Source organism: Mesocricetus auratus, unplaced genomic scaffold (assembly GCF_017639785.1).
Source record: "Mesocricetus auratus isolate SY011 unplaced genomic scaffold, BCM_Maur_2.0 Super-Scaffold_100010, whole genome shotgun sequence".
NCBI classification, from domain to species: domain Eukaryota; kingdom Metazoa; phylum Chordata; class Mammalia; order Rodentia; family Cricetidae; genus Mesocricetus; species Mesocricetus auratus.
The window spans coordinates 18,252,217-18,272,607 of NW_024429194.1; the positions used below are offsets into that span (position 1 = coordinate 18,252,217).

Genomic DNA, 20,391 nt, shown 5'->3' on the forward strand with positions numbered 1-20,391 from the left:
TGAGTTTGAATATACATGGGTATTGATATTTATCAGATATTTCAGCACCTTTTGGAGGTGATCATGTGATTTTTTCTGACATATTTAGTTAATGTGGTAAATACATCTATTTGGGTAGAAAGTCCACCTGACTTTTTTTTTTTTTTTTTTTTTGGTTTTTACGAGACAGGGTTTCTCTGTATTGTTTTGGAGGCTATCGGTCCAGCCCGGCCTCGAACTCACAGAGATCCGCCTCCCGAGTGCTGGGATTAAAGGCGTGCGCCACCACCACCTGGCCACCTGACATTTTTAAAATAAATAGCCTCTCTTACATTGATCATAAAGCATACTTGGCTGACTCATATTTTATACATCCTTAACTTTATTTGCAAGAAGTATTAACCAGCATTTCCCTTCTTGAAATGCCTTGCCAGGCTTAGCATTAAGACAGTGCTGGCCTCAGGTTGAGCTAAGCATTCTTTTTCTCTGGTCTGTGTGGACTGTGGTGCTGTCCCATTTTACATCCTTGATACTGTATTTTTGACCTTCTCTTATGGATGGTTGTTTGGTTTCATCAATTGTTTTCTTTAGTCTCTCCAGAGGCTCTTATCAGTTATGCTAATTTGTTTAGGAATACAGCTTTTGGCTTTATGGACACAGTCTGTTGAATGTATTTCTATTTCATTCATTTCTACTAATCTTATTCTTTCTCTGTCTTCTATTTTCTTTGGGTTTGTGACTTTCTGGCTTTGTGAGTTACATACCTAAATGATTGATCCCAGTGTTCTCCTCAGACATCTGAATGTGAAGCTATAAAATTTCCTCTAAGAACAACAGTATCTGTATTCAGTCTGTATTCACACACAGTCTAATATTTGTCTTAAGTGATTTTTTCCATTTATATTTAGTGCAACTATTGATATGTTTGTACTGAAGTGTCAGTGTACTTTACAAACCCTAATTATCAACCTCTTGCCTTTTCCATTTTCTTGCTCTATTTTTTAATGATATAGTTTTCCTTTTCTACCAACTTGGAAATTACTATTCTGCCATCCCTTTATTGATCACAGTTGTGGGTGCTATAGCTCAGTTGACTCTATCAAATCTAATCTAACTTAAATCCAAGAGCATTGTTGATTCAGCTAGGGTGCACACTCCTATTTACAGGTTGGACTCATCTCCATATGGGAACTTTTCACCTATGATGATTTTCTGTCACAGTTCCTTTAATCTAGTGGTGATTAATTTTTGTCTAAAAATGTTATTTCTCTAATTTTGAAGGTTAATTTTGCTGAGTATAGCTTTACTAGGCTTATATTTATTTTCTCTTAGTTCTGAAGTTCTTATTCCCTTCAAAAAATGCTGTCATTCCTATTGTTCCTTGCTCAGAGATAATCTTTTTTTATCTGGCTACTCTTAAGGGTCTCTCTCTTCCGCCTGTCAGTAGTGGTGCACACCTTTAATCTCAGCACTTGGGCAGGCAGCAACAGGGGGATCTCTGAGTTTGAGGCCAGCCTGGTCTACAAAGCAAGTTCCAGGACAATCAGGGCTACTACACAGAGAAACCCTGTCTCAAAAGCTAACACAAACAAACAAACAAAGTCCCTCTTGTTTGAAGTACTTCTCAAATATATTTTTAACTGGAGTTGTTTTTTTTTCCCTTGGGATTCATAGTCTTATATCTATGATTTAGTATTTTTATAAATCTTAGAACGGATTATTTTCACCCTTTATCTCAAAAGAAACACTATTTTCCCCTCACTCAGTCACCTGAGACTTCAGTTGCACACATTGGGTCCATTTTCTATGACCCTGGGTGTTTTTTCAATTTGCTTTCTTTTGGTGATTTCTTCTATTCAGATGTCCACAGGACTAATCTGAAATTTTCCTGCGAAGAGAACTGCTGTTAAGCTTGTCTAATGCACTTTTCATTTGCTAGATAGCTCATTTCACATTTTTATTCAGATATAGTTTCCATGGAATTTTTGCCATGCATAATCCAGTTATTTTAGTGTGGCCCCTCTAGCTGGGTCTCTCCTCCCTGTTGCTTGCCCCTCCCTTCTTGCTATCACTCCCTCCCTTAGTCAGAGTGCCTGGACCTAGTGTTGGTTGTGAATGAAAGGCTGAGATGTGTGTGGTTCAGAACTAGTGACACACTGGCCTAGACCAGGTTTCCTCTTGACTTTGTGAAGTTGCCCAGATGCATTAAAACGTTTTAATCATCTCTGCACGGTTTGAGCTCATCAGAGGTGAGTGTCAGGCTGACTTAAACACAGAAGCTGCACTCTCTGGAGCCTGTGAGGCTCCTTTGGTCATTCCTCCTCGCTGCTGTCCAGATGCTGTTGCCTGACCCCTTGTGCCACCTGTTCTCTGATCCAGTTACCTACAGAGAAACCATTGACTGAGGTGACCCTCCCACTGGCCCTCTGTGTCCAGTTCAACCCTATGTCCCAAGTCCCCCAGTGTCCCTGGGCTGCCAGCAGAGTCTGTAGAAGCCTGCAGGTCTTCTACAGAACTCTCAGCAGGTTTGACCAGGTGAACTTGCTTGGATCCCTCAAGTAGTTTGTCCTTAGAGTCCAGTGTCCTCAGCTCTCTGGATTCTGCCTCCCCTTTGCTCTGTTGGTGGTTTGCATCTTGTCTGGGTTGAAAGAATAGATTTAGGTTTTGAAGTTTGCCTTTGTGTAAGCTTTAGGATGCATGATTGACATCCTACCTTTAATGAATCCTCATTAGATTAGAAGTATTTACAAATGGGACTTTCCTAAAACAAAGTCCTTATGTTTTAAAAGAAATTAAATGACTGTCAAGTAAATTTAATTCACTTGAATTCACTCTCAAGCTTATCTTTAGTGTAAAGATTGTTATTATGCCAAATTAATTCTAAATTTAAATCAGGAAGTAGTCTAATATGCCAATGTAATTTTGTATATTTTTAAAATTAATGGTTTCAAAACATATATTTTAAGTTTATTGCTAGTTTACTCTCTTGTCAATTTGTTTCTCTATTCCATGATTTCCAAGTTCTAAGAAATTGTTTCACACACAAAATTAACATTTAGAATCATCAGTAATGTGATGTTTCACTCTTGAAATAAGAACCTATTTAATCTTTTTCACTTTAATTGATAGAATTTCAAGGTAGTTTCTTTGCCAGTCTTTGGGAGGAGATGCTAAGCCTTAATGATGTGCATTGTCACATCTCACTCATCAGTGACCTTAGACAGCAAATTCCTTAAAGGCAACTAAAGGCCCTTCCAAAGTAAAGTGCAGACCTGTTGAGAACTATATGTAGCATTTGTGCAGATCTAGCGTCTGAAATTGACTGTCTAATACTTGTCACTCGCAGGTCACTAATCTCATTTTCAGACTCCTTAGCAGCTCTCAGGCACAGCCAGTGCTAGGTCTAGACAAGCCTTATGACTCCAAGTAAGGTGGTTCATGGCTTGCCTAATGCTCCTCATGGAGGGCTGCCTTCCTTCTGCTGGAAGCCTGTCCTCATAGGAGTCTGTGCAGGGCTTGATTGTGTACATGCAGGATGGACTGCCTTATAGGGTGCATGCACTGATCCCAATGCCACTGGCACAATCCGCAGGCTGGACTCCTCCCAGCCCTGGGACTGGCCACTGACCCCCTCGTTTGTGACTCGTGTACCACAGTGTGTATCCTATTTACTGTTTGGTTGTTGTTGGAGTCGGGGAAATAAATAGTTGTTATTTATCAAAAGATTACAGTTCAGATCTTAACCATTAACCAGGCAATCTGTGTTACAGCCAACCAACAAGTAGCATTTTTTCTAGTTGCTGAAAAGCAACTCATCTAAATACTTTCTCAGAGTTTATGAAAATGGTCCAATAAAAATATTATCTCAAGACTCACAGAATGTGACTTCAGAAAACATCTCAGGTCTATTTATGAGTCAGAAACGATTTCTGGGCTGTGTATTACACCCGCCCTTTGTTGACCCTGTGTTGGAATGTGCTCAGCTACACTCCAGTCCCATCATAGGCAGCAGCCGTGGTTTTCACTTTGTGGATTTGGGTGGTCAGGTTTTATTATTAATAATAAACTGTACAGTTGAGTCTTTGGCAAGCTTGCATAGGCTTTAAAGCCCTAAGAATGTAGTCCTGTGGGGAGAAGTCAGCCAGCAGACCAACACTGGGAAATGCTCTTATGTCAGGCCTAGGCAGCTCGGCCATGGTGGGAGATTCTTGTTTATGCAGTCAGATGCCAATGACAGGAGGCATCTTCAGTTTCTAAACATTTGAAAAACCAGTATATAAAGTATTTGTTACCTCCTTTCTTAAAGATTTTTTTGACTTACTTTATTCAATATTTAATGAATTTTGTATGTATTTGTAAACGCCTACAGTGTTAAACATTAATTCTTAATCATACTGCAGTTTACTTATTGCTAACAAATAATGAACTTCATTTGGCTGTCAGTGAGTTCATAGGAGTACAGAGCATTTTCCCTCTCAGGTAACAGCAACATTACCTTTGTCAACCATATTCCTATTTGGAGACACTTGAGGATCTGAGGTACCTGCTAGCCAGTTAGTTCCACGAACAGGAAGTCTGTCCTCTGAGCAGAGTGCAGATAGCATGGCACTATGGTTTGCCTTTGGCTGCAAGCACAGCCTTGATGGGCAAGTGTCCTCACTTTGACCCAGTCTGACATGATGCTAGGCTGGGTGGTACTCAGTGACAGAGTACTTGCCTGACATGCGCCATGCCATCCATGCCTGGACTCTGTCTATAGCACTGCAACAGAGAGACACAGGTACAAAGGCTAGGGTCTTAGGTTGGTCACCCAATCCTGGGGGTGATCCCTTGTCCTATTTGTGAATCCATGCCTTCTCCATAGGCACAGGGAGTAGAGTAAGAGTATCATGCAGAAGCCAAGTTTTACCTCCTTGACAGACTGGTCAGCGCTATGCCCTGCCTTCTGGGTCCCCTGCCCTCCCATCAGCCTCCCCATATATCCTGTTGCCATCCAGGTCTGCTGTTTTTCCTCTCTGTCTACATGTCTTGACTGCTTACTCAGGCCTCACCTTGGTGCCTGCTGGTGTATGAGCAGTGTTGTCACCACTGCCTGGGACAATGCTGGCACCTCTCAGGAGCTCTGAAAAATCTGTCCTGTGGATAAGTGATAATCAGTTTGGATGTGGTTAAAAAGAAAAACAATTTTGCTGTCCATTTATTATGTTTTTGATTCTAGAACTTGCCCTCTATTGGAGAAATATGTAGAAGGAGAGCCTGAGCCAGCAGTGGGACACAGAGTAGTCCTTACAAAACTTTCCTTCTTAATTCTCCTTGTAGAATCTAAGAATCAAGATGATTCCCTCCGAACTTCAGAAATTGTGACCCTGCACTTGATTTAATGGTGTCATATGCAGGCCAAGTCAGTACATAACCTTGAACCCTTAATTTCAGCCTTACCACCTGACTGCTGTCCCACATCACCATTCACCCAAGTGATGCTATGGAGTCAGGATGAGGGTGTGGCTCACAAAAATCACAAATCTCCCAGGGCCAGCTCTGTGAGCACTCTTGGATTCAGTAATTGCCATAGAGTCTCCCATTTTCTATGGAGGGGTGCTGGTTTGTAGACAGATACAGGCCTTCCTCATCCTGCATACCAAGAGCTCATTGCTTTCCTAAATGGCTTCTTACCCCTTATCCATCTGGGCATCAATTTGGAAAGGCTTAGAAAGGTGGCCATCTAGGCCACTATTGTCAGTTTCACCCCTGATGTCATCACCACAATCTGGTTTGTCAGCAGCATCCTCCATAGTTTTTTAAAAACATGGTATTTAAAAAAAACTAATAGTTTCATCATTGTTATGGTGAAAATGCTAATTTCGCTTTTCATATGTTTGTTTAGCAGTGATGTTAAATTTGCTTTCTATCTGGGCTTGTGTTTTTCAAGTAGCTCTTCTGTGGACTTGCTCTCTGCCCCTGCTATACCACAGGGCATTTCCTTTATTGCTGATTGTAAAGATACTTGGTGTGTTTGCAAGCATTATCCTTTTCTTGGTTTCTGTTGGTTGTGTTTCTGTTCAGTTAACCTGTTGCTTTCAGGAGTATCTAGGAGTGTCGCATGTAGGGTAGACATTTCCACAAGCACAGGATCCTTCCAAGTCCATGCATTGACAGAGAGTTGGACTCGGGTGCAGGTGACTAGCATTGAAGTATGAAGTTTCCTGTCATGGGGTCTGCAGATCCTCCCACCCTCCAGGTCTGTAGATCAGTATGTCAGCCTGGGCAGTTGGTCTGCTTTGTAGGACCAGAGGATGTGTAACCAGCAGAAACTCTGCCTTGGGCATGTGTTGAAGGTGAGAAAGAGACACACTTTCTGATAGCAGCCACTTACAGTCCCTGTACTGAAACAGCTCCAGAGCATGCAGGATAAAACAAGCAAATGGCCCTGACAAACCCAGGGTCAGAAGAAGAGGCTAGCTGAAAGGGTTACCTTTTTGTTTGGTGGTCCCCGGACTGAACCCAGGGGTTTGCTAGTGCCAGACGAGAGCCTCAGCACTCCCACCCCCAATGATTTTCCAGCCTTTTGAAAGAAAAATCATGGGCAGAACTTTAAAAAAAAATGGAGGGAGGATGTGGCATGCAGTGACAAAGGAAAACCCAGAATAGACTTCATAAAAAGTAGCATGGGACATCTGACTGTCCACATTTTGACAGGAAATGAGAGCAGGGTGGATGTGTGCCCTTCACCTCTCCAGGTCCTCACCTGACCTCCAGGTCTGAGAATACCTGCTTATAGTCTTTATTCTACAGTCTAGTGTGTAGACTCCTCAGTAAATTCTAAAAGCAGCCAAACAGCTCAAGTGCAAGTCCACAGACCCCCAGCATCATGGCCACCCCAACACACACACACACACACACACACACACACACACACACACACACACACACACACACACACACACACCTAACTCCCAGGAAGAGCTGAGCCAAGTGATGATGTTAAGCCAAGATAGTGCAGTAAATATAGGTCCCACCGCTGTCCAGAACTACTCAGGGTACAAGTGGAGTGTCTCCGTGTAGGAGGTTAACCCTGGGTTCTAGGAAGAGGGTGTGTACCCCTGATACCTGATGGAAGAGGCAGGCTGTCGGTGTGCAGAGATATTTTGAAAAAATGTGTTAGCAAAATCTCTTGAAGCTGTTTGTATGATAGGATCACTCTACTGGTTCTATGTGCTTCATGAAGTATTGGGCACCATTCAAGATGATGCCTGAATATTGTGTGATAGTATTCATAGGAACCCTTAGCATGTTCTTCAGTAGAAGGATGAGTGGGCACAGCACTGAGGTGTCTGTGGAATACAGACTGTTTGTGGCAAGTTGGGGCATCCTCATGTAGTCCATTTCTGGGCCCTTGTGTTCAAACACAGCTTACAACAACAGTTACCATGCTACAAGAAAGCCCTGGGATGTACAATTTCTACCTGAGTGAAATGACAATATCTGCCTGCCAAAAGAGTGGGTAGCACCAGGTTTGAGGGTGGGGGGCAGAGGTTCACTGGATGCTAAGAAAGCCATAGCTGTAGTATATGTAGGACATTGGCTACCAGCTTCCCAGTAGAACAGACCTTTCCCCCTGGGTGGCTGTATAGGAAATTCTGTTTCCTTGGAACTCTGTTTTAGGTTGCTGCTTGTTCAGTAGAAAGAGTAGGGTCATCATGCTTCCAGCATTTGGCACTGAAATTTAATGCAAACTCCCTGCAGAAATAAGTTGTGTTAGCTAACAGAAGTGTTTTTCCCATGCTGAAGTCTGTGTTCCAGTAGGGTGCAGTCAAGCAGTGTTTGGATAGAAGACCTCCCATTCAAGCTCCCTGGCCTTGGGAGAGCTCTGCAGAGGGAGAACCCCACCCACCCACATCACCCACCCTTCCCACCCCTGCCTTGTCCCTTGCACTCCCTGCTCCACATACTCCCCTCCTTCTCACTCTGATATTCCTCCCAGGTGCTGTAGCCAGCACCGAGGTGAAGATGAAGCTGCAGGAGTTTGTTCTCAACAAGAAAAAGGCTCTGGCCCACCGGAACCTGAACCACTGCATTTCCAGCGATCCCCGCTACTGGTATGGGTAAGTGACCTGGGCCTGCTCTTGGGTGCATGGCATACTAAGCACTGTGGACCCAGTTTTTCAAAGACCTTGTAATGTAGAGGTGGTAGAGATGCTGACCCCCCCCCAAAACTCTGTAACTGGATCTGAAGGAGAGGAACTCTGGAGATAGCGTGTGTCACTGTTGGCCACATGAGGGGTGGGTATCTTCAGGGTACCAAGCAGCATTCCTAGCAGTGACCTAAACACCATAGGAGCCACTTGCAGAGGACTTCTGCCCTAATTATCCACTGTTACTTACTCGGTTTTAATCCATGCTTAATCAGAGTCTAGGTGCACTTTGGCATCTACACAGTAAAGAATTGGCTGAAATGGATGCCTCATGGTTATGGTATGGGTTTTTTTTTTCAAGGGGGGCGTTGGTTAGAGCCATCTGGAATTGTCCAGAGCAAAGAGAAAAAGAAGCAGACTGGACAGGACTATCTTCAGAACCTAGAATGAAGCAGGTAGGGGTGATACATGGCATTATTTAGAGAAGAAGGAGTAAGGGAGGTGAGAAGGGCCGGGAGGCTAGAGTGGACTTTAACATGCATAGCAAGTATGAATAGGGACTGAAGGAGCCTGGAGGTCATCATGGGCTTTGATATGCAACAACAGGTGTATGCCAATGGGTAGCCCTGTGTTCCTTTTGCCAGAGTCAGTGGAAGATAATGGAAGTGACAGAAACTCTTTTCACCGGTTTCTAAGGAATGATGATTGTAGGCTTTTAGCAATCCTTCTAGTCCAGCTTGGACTGAGCCTATAGTGTCATTTTTGAATATATACATTGCCTTTGGGGGAATTGGAATTCTCTTTGGGCTCAACAGCATCTTTATGATCTAGTTACTGAATCCTTGGGAGAGTTGGGGAGACCTGGGAAGAGATACCAACCAGGACAAGAACATACATAGTGGGCAGACCAAAGCAGGACCTTGTCCATCCCAAGACATAAAAGCAGCTAACTTGTCCAGGGTAAAAACAGTCTGAGTGGAGGCCTCACCAGCATGGGCCTTTTGTGGTGCAGTATAGAGCCCACTGAGGAGACTTGGCCGGTTCTCACACAAAGCACATGGCTAAGTTGAAATTATGTTATGTTGCTCTTAAGGGTCATTTCATTGCTAAAAAGTAACAATAGAGTAATTTTCCTAAATCAAAATGAAGCCATTGATTTCATTCAAGGGAAAAAAATAGCTTTCCTGGTTTGGAAATGGACAACTGTTTCTACTAAAACCCCTCTGATCCCACTGAAGTGTTCCTTTTATTTGTATAGATGACCTCCATTGCCACAACACAGCCTGGGGAGGAGCATTTGTACAGTGAGGCTCTTCATTGTTCCTTACATGCTCTGTGGCTACATACACTACAAATCTATAAAAGCTGACTACTGATTTTGATGTGGCTCAGAAAAGGCAGGTGGCCCCTGAAGAGTACTGATGAGTGGTCATGAGCAGGAGGGCCCTTGAGAAAGGCAGTTTAAGGAGCTAGAGAGAGAGCCTTAGTCTGTGGTGTTGCCTACAGCCTCTGTTGGAGAGGTCAGCCTGGACTTCTGCCATGTAGCAGCTCCTTGTCCTACAGTTAATTGTAGGTGTAAGGATGGTTAGGGAGATGCAGCCAAGGATAGCAGTGGGATGGTGGTTTGGAGGTGGACACTAGCATCCACAAGAAGATAGAGCAGTCCATCATAGGGCCTATGGATTTCAGTGGGGATGCTGTTGTAAAAAAAAATACAGGGCTCAAAGAGACACCTTTCTTCGCAGGAAGTGGGATTTATGAATTGAGTTGCAGCACCAGAAGGGCAGTCACAGTTGTATAGACAGATGGGACAGCTGAAGCAGAAAGGGATGGAGAGAAAGGCTAACAGGAACAGGGGCTGTGGAGTTAGATGTGTCTGGGAGCAGGACTCAGCAAGCAGGCAGCCTGCTACAGGTGAGGCATTATGAGGAAGGGAATTGGGTACATACTGAGAGATTGGAGGAATAATACATACAGGGGAGGGGAGAGTGGGAGAACTTTGTCCTGAGCAGGATGCTTCAGGGAGGTTCCAACCTGCACAAGGCTCTCTTCCCTGAAGCGGTTTGGAAGCAAGCTGGCTAGAAAGGACAGTACTTGACCTCAGATACACCACCCAGGAAACCAGCATGTTTTTATTGAGTTTGATGAGCACATAAGGATCCTAACCAACCATCATGGAAGAAACACTGATGTGCAGTGGCTGGCCCATTGCAAGACGTGATGGCAGAACAGTCTTCAAGAGAAAAGGTCAGACCTCTACCCAGCTTCAAACATCACGTGCTGATTGCCAGTAGCAGCCAAAAGCTAGTGAGGTCTGAGCATGAGAACTTGTAGAAGCCAACAAAACTTCTAGAAGGAAATATGAGGGGAGGGGTTTCTTTCCAGCAATAAAATTACCCTTAAGAGCTGAAATGTAACAACTGGCAAAGTCTCCTCATCAGTGGCATGAGCTGTGAGCCCGTTACTAGAAACAGACAACATCAACATTTAAAACAGTTCTTTGAAAGGCACCTTTCAAGAAAACAAAAGCGAGCAATAGAATAGAAGGAAATCTTCAGTATGCATCTGTAAAGTGCTTGTGAAACGGCTGCAGCTTAACACACATGTGACTATATGTGAACAGGTTTGCCAAATAAGCTATGTGGATTGTCATCCCAGGGAGATGCCACTTCTCACCTACAGGTCTAACGAACTTTAACAGACTACAGGTGGCAGCATCGGGATGGCTATTCCTACACAGTTGGCTAGGGGAAATAAAGTGATAAGATCCATTGGAAATAGTTTAGCAGACCTTAAAATGGTACTACCACCTAGCAGTGTACTTTCTAATATTTAACCAGGGATGCAAGTACACACCCAGGCTTATTAATCTTTGTGGTTTTAGCAGCTGAAACAGAAATGACCCACAAGCCCACAGCACGTGAGTGGCCTAATGGTTGGGTCACCATGCACTGCAATGTGCAGCAGTGTGGAGACCTTAGGTAGGGCAGGGCTGACACGTACCCCTCACCACTCTAGTCATGTGAAACTGGACCCAGCAAAACAAAGCTGGAGAGTCACCAGCAAAGGGACAAAGGGGATGGTCTGGGACTGGGACTGTTCAAAGCCTGATTGGCAGTGATAATACATGTAGGGCGGAGAGTGTCTACAGTTTGAGCCCTAAAACTTTTCCTTCTGAGCCTGTATAGTGCAGTGTGGCTGTCCATGCTTTGAAATTGAGGCTTGCAGAAAATCCAGACCACAGGATTTCCATGACTAAGCTTCATGTTAATTATATGTTGAAATAGTATTTTTATATCTCAGGTTAAGTAGGATACTAAAGTTAATTTCACCCATTTCTTTTTTCTCATTTTTATGTAGCTACTAGAAAATTTAAATTACATGTGTAGCTCACACATTTCTGTTGGACTCTGATGTTACACTTGATTAAAGAGTTTTATTTATTTTAAATCACTGATATAAATCTGATGTAATGGGAAAGGCCATTTGTTGATAGAATTTAAATGCTTGATTTTGTGTTGTTGTATTCCATATTCAAGATGGCATTTAGGAAGAAAAATAGCAGTATTTGTTTTTCTATCTGCAGTAATACAAGAACTGCCTTTATGTCTATTCTTCTATTTATTGTTTTGGTGGTGCTAGTGATGCTGTTAGGAATTGACCACAGACCTCACATATGCTAGGCAGGTACTTTTCCACTGAGGTACATCCTCTACCTTCTAAGACTTCCTCTTAAAAAAGGCCTAGTCGGTGAACCAGCATCTTCCTGCCAACTTTATTAGCATTCTAGGCTAGAAATCAGCGAGAGGTAGAAGCTGTTGTGTGGTCCTAACCTTTGGGATGTAAAAGTATGTGGTATAGGTAGGTTGAGTATGAAATTACAAACTTACATGGTAGGTGTGTAAATAGGTGTCAGTGATAGGGCATGAGATGTAGGCATTAGGGGGTACAAACATAGCCAGGGATAGGGTTTTAATCTTGATCACACATCTGAATCCTTCCTCGGTGAGTTTATTCCAGGATGAGGTGAGTTGACCTGCCATTTGAAGGTCACACCAAGGCTATCTGCTGGCATTTCTTCCCAAGTAACTGCTTGTTCCTGGCTTGCAGAGGGAGAAATGCCAAGAACCATGGGTAAGGGGCTGTTCCTTATACGTGAGCTGGTTATGGGGGCATGAAGGTCCTCTTCTGTAATCTCTAGACTCCCACAAAGGCCCCTTGGCTGCCCAACACAGCAGCAGCCCCAGGTCCAGAATTGTTTCCAGAGGACAAGGTGGTAGGCCGATCTACTAGATCTGGAGTGACCAACTTTCCATCTCTTCTTCAGTAGGAAGAAACCCTGTCATGAAACATATAGCAATGCTATATGTATTGGTTTCTTTTAATTACCATATTTAAATTGTTTTCCTACATTGACTATCTTTTTAACCCACACATGGAACACACACACACACACACACACACACACACACACGCACACACACACACACACACACCATTTGTGTTTGTAGGAAAGAGGAAAGGGATGCCAAGGACCCCATTGTATCTTAGCATTGAAGAAGTCTTCATGGCTGCCCTCTTAGATTTGTCTGAGAGTCCCTTCAGTTCATTCTTTGCACTGTATGCTTTCAGATATTTAAATATACACTTGTACATGTCTGAGAGCTCCCACTCTAGGCTCACATAACTCCAGATGTGTGGATGCCGAGTACTATGTATTGAAACAAATCATTTGCCCAAATCTAAACTAGAGAGTGAGCAATGTGTTTGAGTCTTTAAGCAGATCTCCTGTCTTCAAGACCACAGAATGTTTCCTGCTCTCAGAGTTCAAAGGAAAGCCTTGGTTATAGGTCATCTGGGGTGGCCTCAGTGCCCTAAACTTACCCTGCAGCCCAATTCCTGCTGCCATCGCCGCCTCCTCCCTGCTCTGAGCATACATCCACTTGCAACCTTTCTCATCTGGCCATTGTAGGGCTTTGAGTTGTGAGTGGCCATTAGAAGATCACCTCCTCTAGTCACTCCCAGGGTAGAGATTTGAGCAGCTGCTGAACTGCACCGAAAGGAGATGGCCAGGGGATTTGTTGTAGTCGGCATCCATGATGGACATATTCTGCAAAAGGAAAATCCTCAAGGGGCCCCGTGCTTGAGGGGACAGACAGATGTGGACATTACCAGCATCCGCTAGAAGTCCGTGTTGACCCCATCTCACTGCCTGCAGCCTTTCCTGTAACTTCTCATGCTTGGGCCCACTGATCTTCCATTGCTTACACCTGAAGACTAGCCCTCTTAGGAATCCCAGAGGACAGGTCTGGCTATCGGGCACACAGACCAGCTGTGGGCACTGTTACTTGTTTGTTTTGATTTACTCTCACCTCATATCCGGAGAAGAAGGGCTAGAAAAAAGTTATTTTTCAGAAGTTGGTATCCTGAGGCTTGGGATGCCTGGGCACACTGATATCTGTTTTTGCCTTTTTTCCAGGAAGACACAGCACAGCTCCCTTGACCAGAGCTCTCCACCCCAGAGTGGAGTATCAGCCTCCTACAACCACCCAGTCCTGGGAATGTACGATGCCAAAGATGACTTCCCTCTTAGGAAAACAGGTCAGTGTGCAGTCTGCTGTCTAGGTACCCCAATCCTGATGGCAGTCTGGGGACTCTGTTGAACCCCGGGTAGTGCTTTCATATCTTGTGCTAATTTAAGAAACTGGCTTTTGCATTCAGACGCTCTTTTAAAATGATCCTAAGCTTCCCTGCATATTTTATCCAAAAGCAATGAGCTTCATATGTGTACTTCTGCATTGTAGAACTTGGCTTCATCCCTGGAACACCTTGGGTAATCCCCTCTTGGGAATGTGCTCTGCTCTACAGTCTAGAACAGTAGGGTAGTTCCAGGACTAAGGTAGCTCCTGTAGATGTGCTGGCCAAGGTGGTAAGTATGTAAGCCTCTATATAGCCTTTGGGTAGCACCCAGACAGGGATGATCAAGATGCCCAAAGTGAAGGCAAGTACCCATGAGAAAGACATGCTTGATCCTGCAGGGACACCCCTGCTGGCCCACAACTTTGTACATCAGCTCTCTTATGGAGAAAGTCTGTAAAGGGGACTAGACTGTTGTCAAAACAAGAGGAATATATTAGAACACAGACAAGCCAGGACACTCTTGGTTTTCTTGGGTGATGGTTGTAGAAGACGGGGACTTTAGAGAAGGGCTAAAGTGACTGTGGACAGTGCATTGAGATGGCAAGAAGGGTGGGCTTTCTGGAGGCTGCTCCAGATGGTGTGGAGCTGCATGGCCTCAGCGTATGTGGTGGAGGTGCAGCCTCAACCTGCATGGCAATGCAAGGGAGCTCCTTCCGGGCTTCCTTCAGAAATGAACTTTGCGGGACACACCTGCTTTTTATTAAACAAGTCAGTGAAATCCCAAGTTTCTGTTGGCTCTAAGCAAGACTGCACTAGAGCCATGTGCAGTGGCTTCTTCATGAGGAATCTCAGAGACAAACAGGCTCACCTTTTACTGCTTCCTAAAGTAGGAAGTTTCAGAGGACACAAACTGCCAGGTGTCATTTGCCATGGCTTTGAACAAACCAGGGGCTGGCCAGTGAACGGAGGAATATTTGAATTGTGAGATGGAATGGCCATGACATATTTGTTGCATTCCTGGTGGATAAGGTCTTGCTATAGAAGGATGAAGACACAGCCTAAGTGCAGAGTAGTCAGCTCCCACCAAAGGATAGACCCTCCTGAACACACCCATGAGACAACTTCCTCCAGAGGTCAACTGGAAGAGACAGTTCATCTACTGTCCTGTCTGACCCAGAGCACTAAAGCAGCAAGACTACAGGCCATTGTCCCTCTTCTGCAGACAGTGGTGTGGGTTCCCAGGCTCAGGAGCCTGCCGGTAATTGGTAGCATCCTCTCTAAGAGATAGCAGACAGAACACTTAGACCACTAGCCACTGCTGGTCACCACAGCCATGTGGCCCTCGATGGTTGCTCACGGGGCCCTAAGGCTTCTCCAGGAGTCTCAGTCTACCTGCATTGGTCCTTGTTCTAGGCTGCATTTCTCTGGGGACTGTTAGAAGCCAAGCCACTGCCGTGTTGACTTCTAGCCTTGTCATACAGCCTATCTACCGACCCCACACCCTGAGAATAGAGGCAAGAATACTTTTCACACTCTGGAGAGGCTCCAGAAAACCTTAATTAAAGTTTGGTTAAGTTCCAAGTTTTAAGAGGCACCACCAGCTCATGAATAATATTAATAATAAGAATCAAGAGAAAGCATTTAATTTCCTATGATATTCAGGGAAGTGGCCTGCAGAACCCTGAATATGGCTTCTTCCATCCCTTGATGTTGCCATTGCTAAGCACACTTGCGTGTGTTTCTGATGAAGTGGTACAAGACAGAGTGAGTGAGGTTTCCTGCATGAAGTGCCATGATCGAGTTACAGTAGTAACTATGTCTGAAGAGTTCCTGGCTCTGACTTTCTACTAGTTTATGTTAACTTTCATATAGTTTCCCATCTCAGTCCTTAAAGGATTTCAATCTTTATACAAAGTGAAATAAACCCTTAGCAATCTTGTGCTACTTTCTCCTGTACTCCAGGCATATTTGCACAGGCCTTGGTTGGCTCCCTGGAATAGCTGCTCACTGATATGCTGTGTCTTTCTTCCTTCTCAAGAAAATAGCATGCAGCTTGCCTGAGCTTTCTCGTGCTCTGAACTCAACTATCTAAGTCCATCCCCAGCTACTTCACACATTAGTGGCTTAGGAGACACTTACCCCCTCACCCTGCATCTGCTCTGAGAAGCAGTCAGGGAAGACCTAGAGGAAGGCTTTGCTCCATTCCCCCCAGCTCTTAGATGGTCTGGACTCCTTTCACCCTGTGACTTGTCCTACCAAGCCTTCCCTTCAGTTCCACTCAACAGAGGGCCACATGGAAATTACCCAGCTCAGTAGACCAGGCTTATGGCATCTGTGTGCACCTGCCTGGCAAGAGCCTTGACATCCCTCTGCTGAAGGTGAGGTTCTGCTGCCCTCACCTTCACCTGCTTCCAGGAGCTCAGAGCTCGATAGTTTTCCAAATGAAAGCTCTACTGTCAGTCTCCTCCCATAGCCCAGCTCTAACTTCCTATCAGAGGTCGTGTTCCTTTCTGTATTATTGGCAGCAATGGTGTTTCTGTTGCAGAGTCCCCCGTCTATCAGAATTCTGCCTGTGGTCTCCCTTCCCACTGCTTCTGAACACCCTAAAGAATTACCTTCAAGGATGGAGAGAAGGCTAGGTGCCTAAGAGCTCTGACTGACCTTCCAGATTCACTTCCCGGCACCCATATGTCAGCTCACAACCATCGTAACTCCAGTTCCAGGGGAATCTGACACCCTCTTGTGGTGTACTAACATATGAAGAGGAAACACCCATTCACATAAAAGATAAAATAGAAAAAAATAATTGATCAAAATTTTAAGTTATCCTTGCTGGGTCTCTAAGACCATTTTAAAGACATGGGCAGTGCTTCTCAACACACTCACAAAGGCTAAGATGCAACAAGGACTTGATTGGGTCGCTGATAACTGCCCTCATTGACAGGAGCCTTCCTACAGTTTGTGTTTGTCCTCGTCCATTTTCTGTTGCAATCACCAAATTTCAAAGATCGTGTGTGTGTGTGTGTGTGTGTGTGTGTGTGTGTGTGTGTGTGTGTGTGTGTGTGTATGCATTGACAGGAGCCTTCCTACAGTTTGTGCTTGTCCTCGTCCTTTTTCTGTTGCAATCACCAAATTTCAAAGACCAAGAGAGAGAGGGAGTGTGTGTGTGTGTGTGTGTGTGTGTGTGTGTGTGTGTGTGTGTGTGTGTGTGTGTGTGTGTGTGTGTGTGTGTGTGTGTGTGTATGGAATGGAGACCAGGACATTTAAGAACATAGACCCAGAATCCAGAATTCACCCAGCACTAGGCAGGGCCTTCCTGCAGTATGGAAACTGGCTGTGGTAAGGGAGCAGCTTTTGTCAGTGTGGGTTTCTCCTCTGTTCTTGTGAACCTGTCAGACCCAGCCTGCCTTTTCTTCTCTGGGAAGCTGTTTAGGAAACCTGCTTAGTTCCACTCTTCCCAACAATCTTAAATCTGCGCTTTGCCTCAGCCTTTGTCCAAAGGAAGCTTCAGCTTCTCATGTGACTCAGACCAGAGCTTCCCCAGGCCTCTTCCTCAGAACCCTGGCCTGTATGAGTCCTGATCTGGCTGACTGTATGTGTGCTGCCACATGGTGGTAGGGCACTTCTCCCAGGATTCAGAGAGGCTAAGGTGATATCTCACAACTTCACATATCAACATGTTGTCCAAGCTTGACAGGACAGACAGAAGGGGTTCTGGCAGGTGACTGACTTAGCACTCCAAGCTAAGCGAGGGCTGCAGAGTCCAGGGCGCCTTCACATCAGGGTTTCCCACTGAGTTCCCACTAGACTGCTGCAGCTCCTGGCTTGTGCCACCCCAGGAGCAGGGATGAAACGGGTCTGCGTTTTTCTGCAGGGGACAGAGTTCCATCATGACCTCACAGTTGCAGGTTCCTAGATAACTTTGTCTGCACAGGTTTTACAAAAACCAAGCCAGGTCCCAACCTCAGCTGTGCCTTTTAGCCAGTATCAGCAAAGGAAGTCAGGGTCTAAGCTGTACTTCAGTGTGGAGAAGCCGTCTGACCAGTCCTACCCCTTGTGCTTTGGAGCGTCAGTTTGCCTTCACAGAGGCTGCCAGGATCTGGCTAGTGTTTGCTCCCAGATTGTGAGATGCAGGTGTCTTTGGGTGAACAACAAAGCTAGTGATTTGGAAGCTGCGGTGATGTCATGGTTGACAGCCTGAAAGGTGCCCTTGTCAGCTCTCTCAGGTATCAAAGCAGCTCTACTTTAAAGTTACAGGAGAATTGTTTGGGAGACCATCATTTAAGAAACATCCCCATTGAGTGATTGTCACACTTCAGTGGTTTCTTGCTATGGGCAATAAATCAGACAGTGAGACTGTGCTCACGTCATCAGGGTGGGATGGAAGCACACACACCACCTTGACTCCCAGTGCACTGCACCCACTGCTGGGCCTAATGGGAGCTGAGCCAAGTATCAGAAGAGCCCTGCTTCCATGCTACGCTGAAGTGGAAATTTACCAGCTGTGCATCTTTTAAACCATCAGTGCAATACCCTTGACCCCAGCTGTGTCTGCCTGGCTATAACAACATCTCCTTCCATACAGCTTCTGAGCCCAACCTGAAATTACGGTCAAGGCTTAAGCAGAAAGTAGCTGAGAGACGGAGCAGCCCCCTGTTGCGCAGGAAAGATGGCCCTGTGGCCACTGCTCTAAAAAAGCGACCCCTGGATGTCACAGGTATGTCAGGGAGCAGGTAAGACTCCACCCACACACCCCCCATCCTAACACAACACACCCTGCATTTTGACACTTCTGACAAATGAGTCTCAACCCAACACAGTTAATTCCCTTATACAATCCTGTTCAGTATCCCTGTACGTGCCAGGCCCAGCCACCCAGAGGTGGAGGACTGGAATGGCTAGCCAGGTCCTGCTCTCTGACTTAGTTCCCCTAGAGGGCTGCCATTGGGCCCAAGTTGGAGAACTGTCTGGCATGACATTTCCGGGTTATACCCAGAGCTTCTCTGAAGGTAGGTTTAAAACTGCCCTGTTCTTAGTGGTGATGGCATGTTTCTGTCTGCTTCCTACTGCGCATAGGCATCATGGGGCCTTGGAGCCTTCCAGATTGTTTCCCATTAGTATATCCAGCTGAGCAGAGGGAGAACAAGGAGCTCAGCTAGGTACACTTCAGTTAACAAGCTGGTGCTGTCCCCACCTGCTGGTGGACAGGCAGCAAGATGCAGGCCTCCCCACTCCAGGGAGTTCCTCCCAGCTCTTCCCTCTTAGGTTAGGTTCTCACCTCACCCGGGGGTCACCCCATCACTCTAGGAAAAAGAAAGCTGTTGGAGCTGACCTGGAGGGAGTTCCCACTGTGAACACGCTGTCTGAGGGTCAGGGTTCTAGTAATTGGCCTGTGAGTAGCACCACTGGGTCCAGTTTGTTTCAGTGAATATGCTAATGTACCAAGGAAAACAAAACGGCTTCTGTGCTGCTGTCCTTCAGAGCAAGTACACAAGTCTTATATACCCACCCTCAGGACAGAGGGCAGTGTGGCCTTCTAGAATCCAGGACTGGCTGGTAGATCTTGGATCTGTGCAAAGAAGATCATGCTACTTGCGCACCTGGGAACTCCTGTTTGTCACAGTCTTCCTTTCCCTGAAGCTATCTGTCCCATGCTTATTCTATTAGAAACACCTTATTTATAGGCACAAGGAAGCATTAAGACCTTAATGCATTTTGATCATGGTCTTCATGCAGCTGTCTGTCTCCTGCTCATACTATTAGAAATGTCTAAGATCAAAAAGCGTTACAATCCACACTCACCTGTCCCTCACTGGGAAATGGAGTTGGGAGTTGTAGGGGTTGTGAGTAGAAACTTCCTGTTGCTGTGCAGCCTGGCTGCCTGTAGCAGCAGTCCTTGCATGTGCTTAGGCTCTGTGCTTTCACTGACAAGGTATTTGTGAGACAGGGTCTCTAGCAGACTGCTCTGAGTGCCACACACCCCAGTGACTGAGTGACTGCTGCTGCTTAATGCGCATTGAGAGTGTCAGTCTGAGCTGGGCACAGACACAGTGAGAGGAGGTGCCTGCTCTCTGAGATCTTGCTGTCTAAGTGAGGCATGAGCCAAGGGAGATGGCCTGGGAGGCCAACGTGGCAGTACAGGTCATTGCTGAACTATGTTAGATAGAAGTCTGCAAGCCGCCTGGGCAGCTGCAACAGGAAAGGCTGTTTTCGGGCAACAGACAAAAAGGGATTCTAGTTAGGGTTGCTCCAAGTAGAACAAGGGAGCAGGAGAGGCCTACATCTTGCATGGAGGTCCATGAGAATGGGCCAGGGGACACAGCAGGTTTGCAACTCTGCTCCTCCCGGCTGGAATGAAGTCCATGCTGGGTGCAGAGTGAAGAAGCACCAGTGCTGCCTGCATCAGGGTTCACACTGAACCCACTTCCTCACGTGCTCCTCAGTATGCACATGTGTACACCCCATGACTCAACGTGGACCTCTTAGTGTGCAATCCTATAGCCTCCTCACTTAATAACTGTTGCCTTGTGTGCATTTCCGTAGACCGGATTTCTAGAGCCAGAATTAATAAAGCACTAAAATATCAGTTTGTTAAAAGTGAAAATCATAAAGCATGCCCACATTTTATTGCCTACAGTGC

The 20,391-nt window shown here is 45.5% G+C and overlaps 1 protein-coding gene across 9 annotated transcripts in view; it reads left to right on the plus strand.

Annotated features, from left to right (window-relative positions):
• Nucleotides 1–20,391, plus strand: part of Hdac4 (histone deacetylase 4) — a 247,844-nt gene that overhangs the window by 169,571 nt on the left and 57,882 nt on the right. For all 9 annotated transcript variants that reach the window (XM_040753010.1, XM_013122142.3, XM_040753013.1 and 6 more), the window contains 3 exons: nt 7,961–8,081; nt 13,591–13,712; nt 18,337–18,468. In XM_040753010.1, coding sequence (XP_040608944.1) covers nt 7,961–8,081; nt 13,591–13,712; nt 18,337–18,468 — 375 coding nt within the window. The remainder of the gene's footprint in view (nt 1–7,960; nt 8,082–13,590; nt 13,713–18,336; nt 18,469–20,391) is intronic.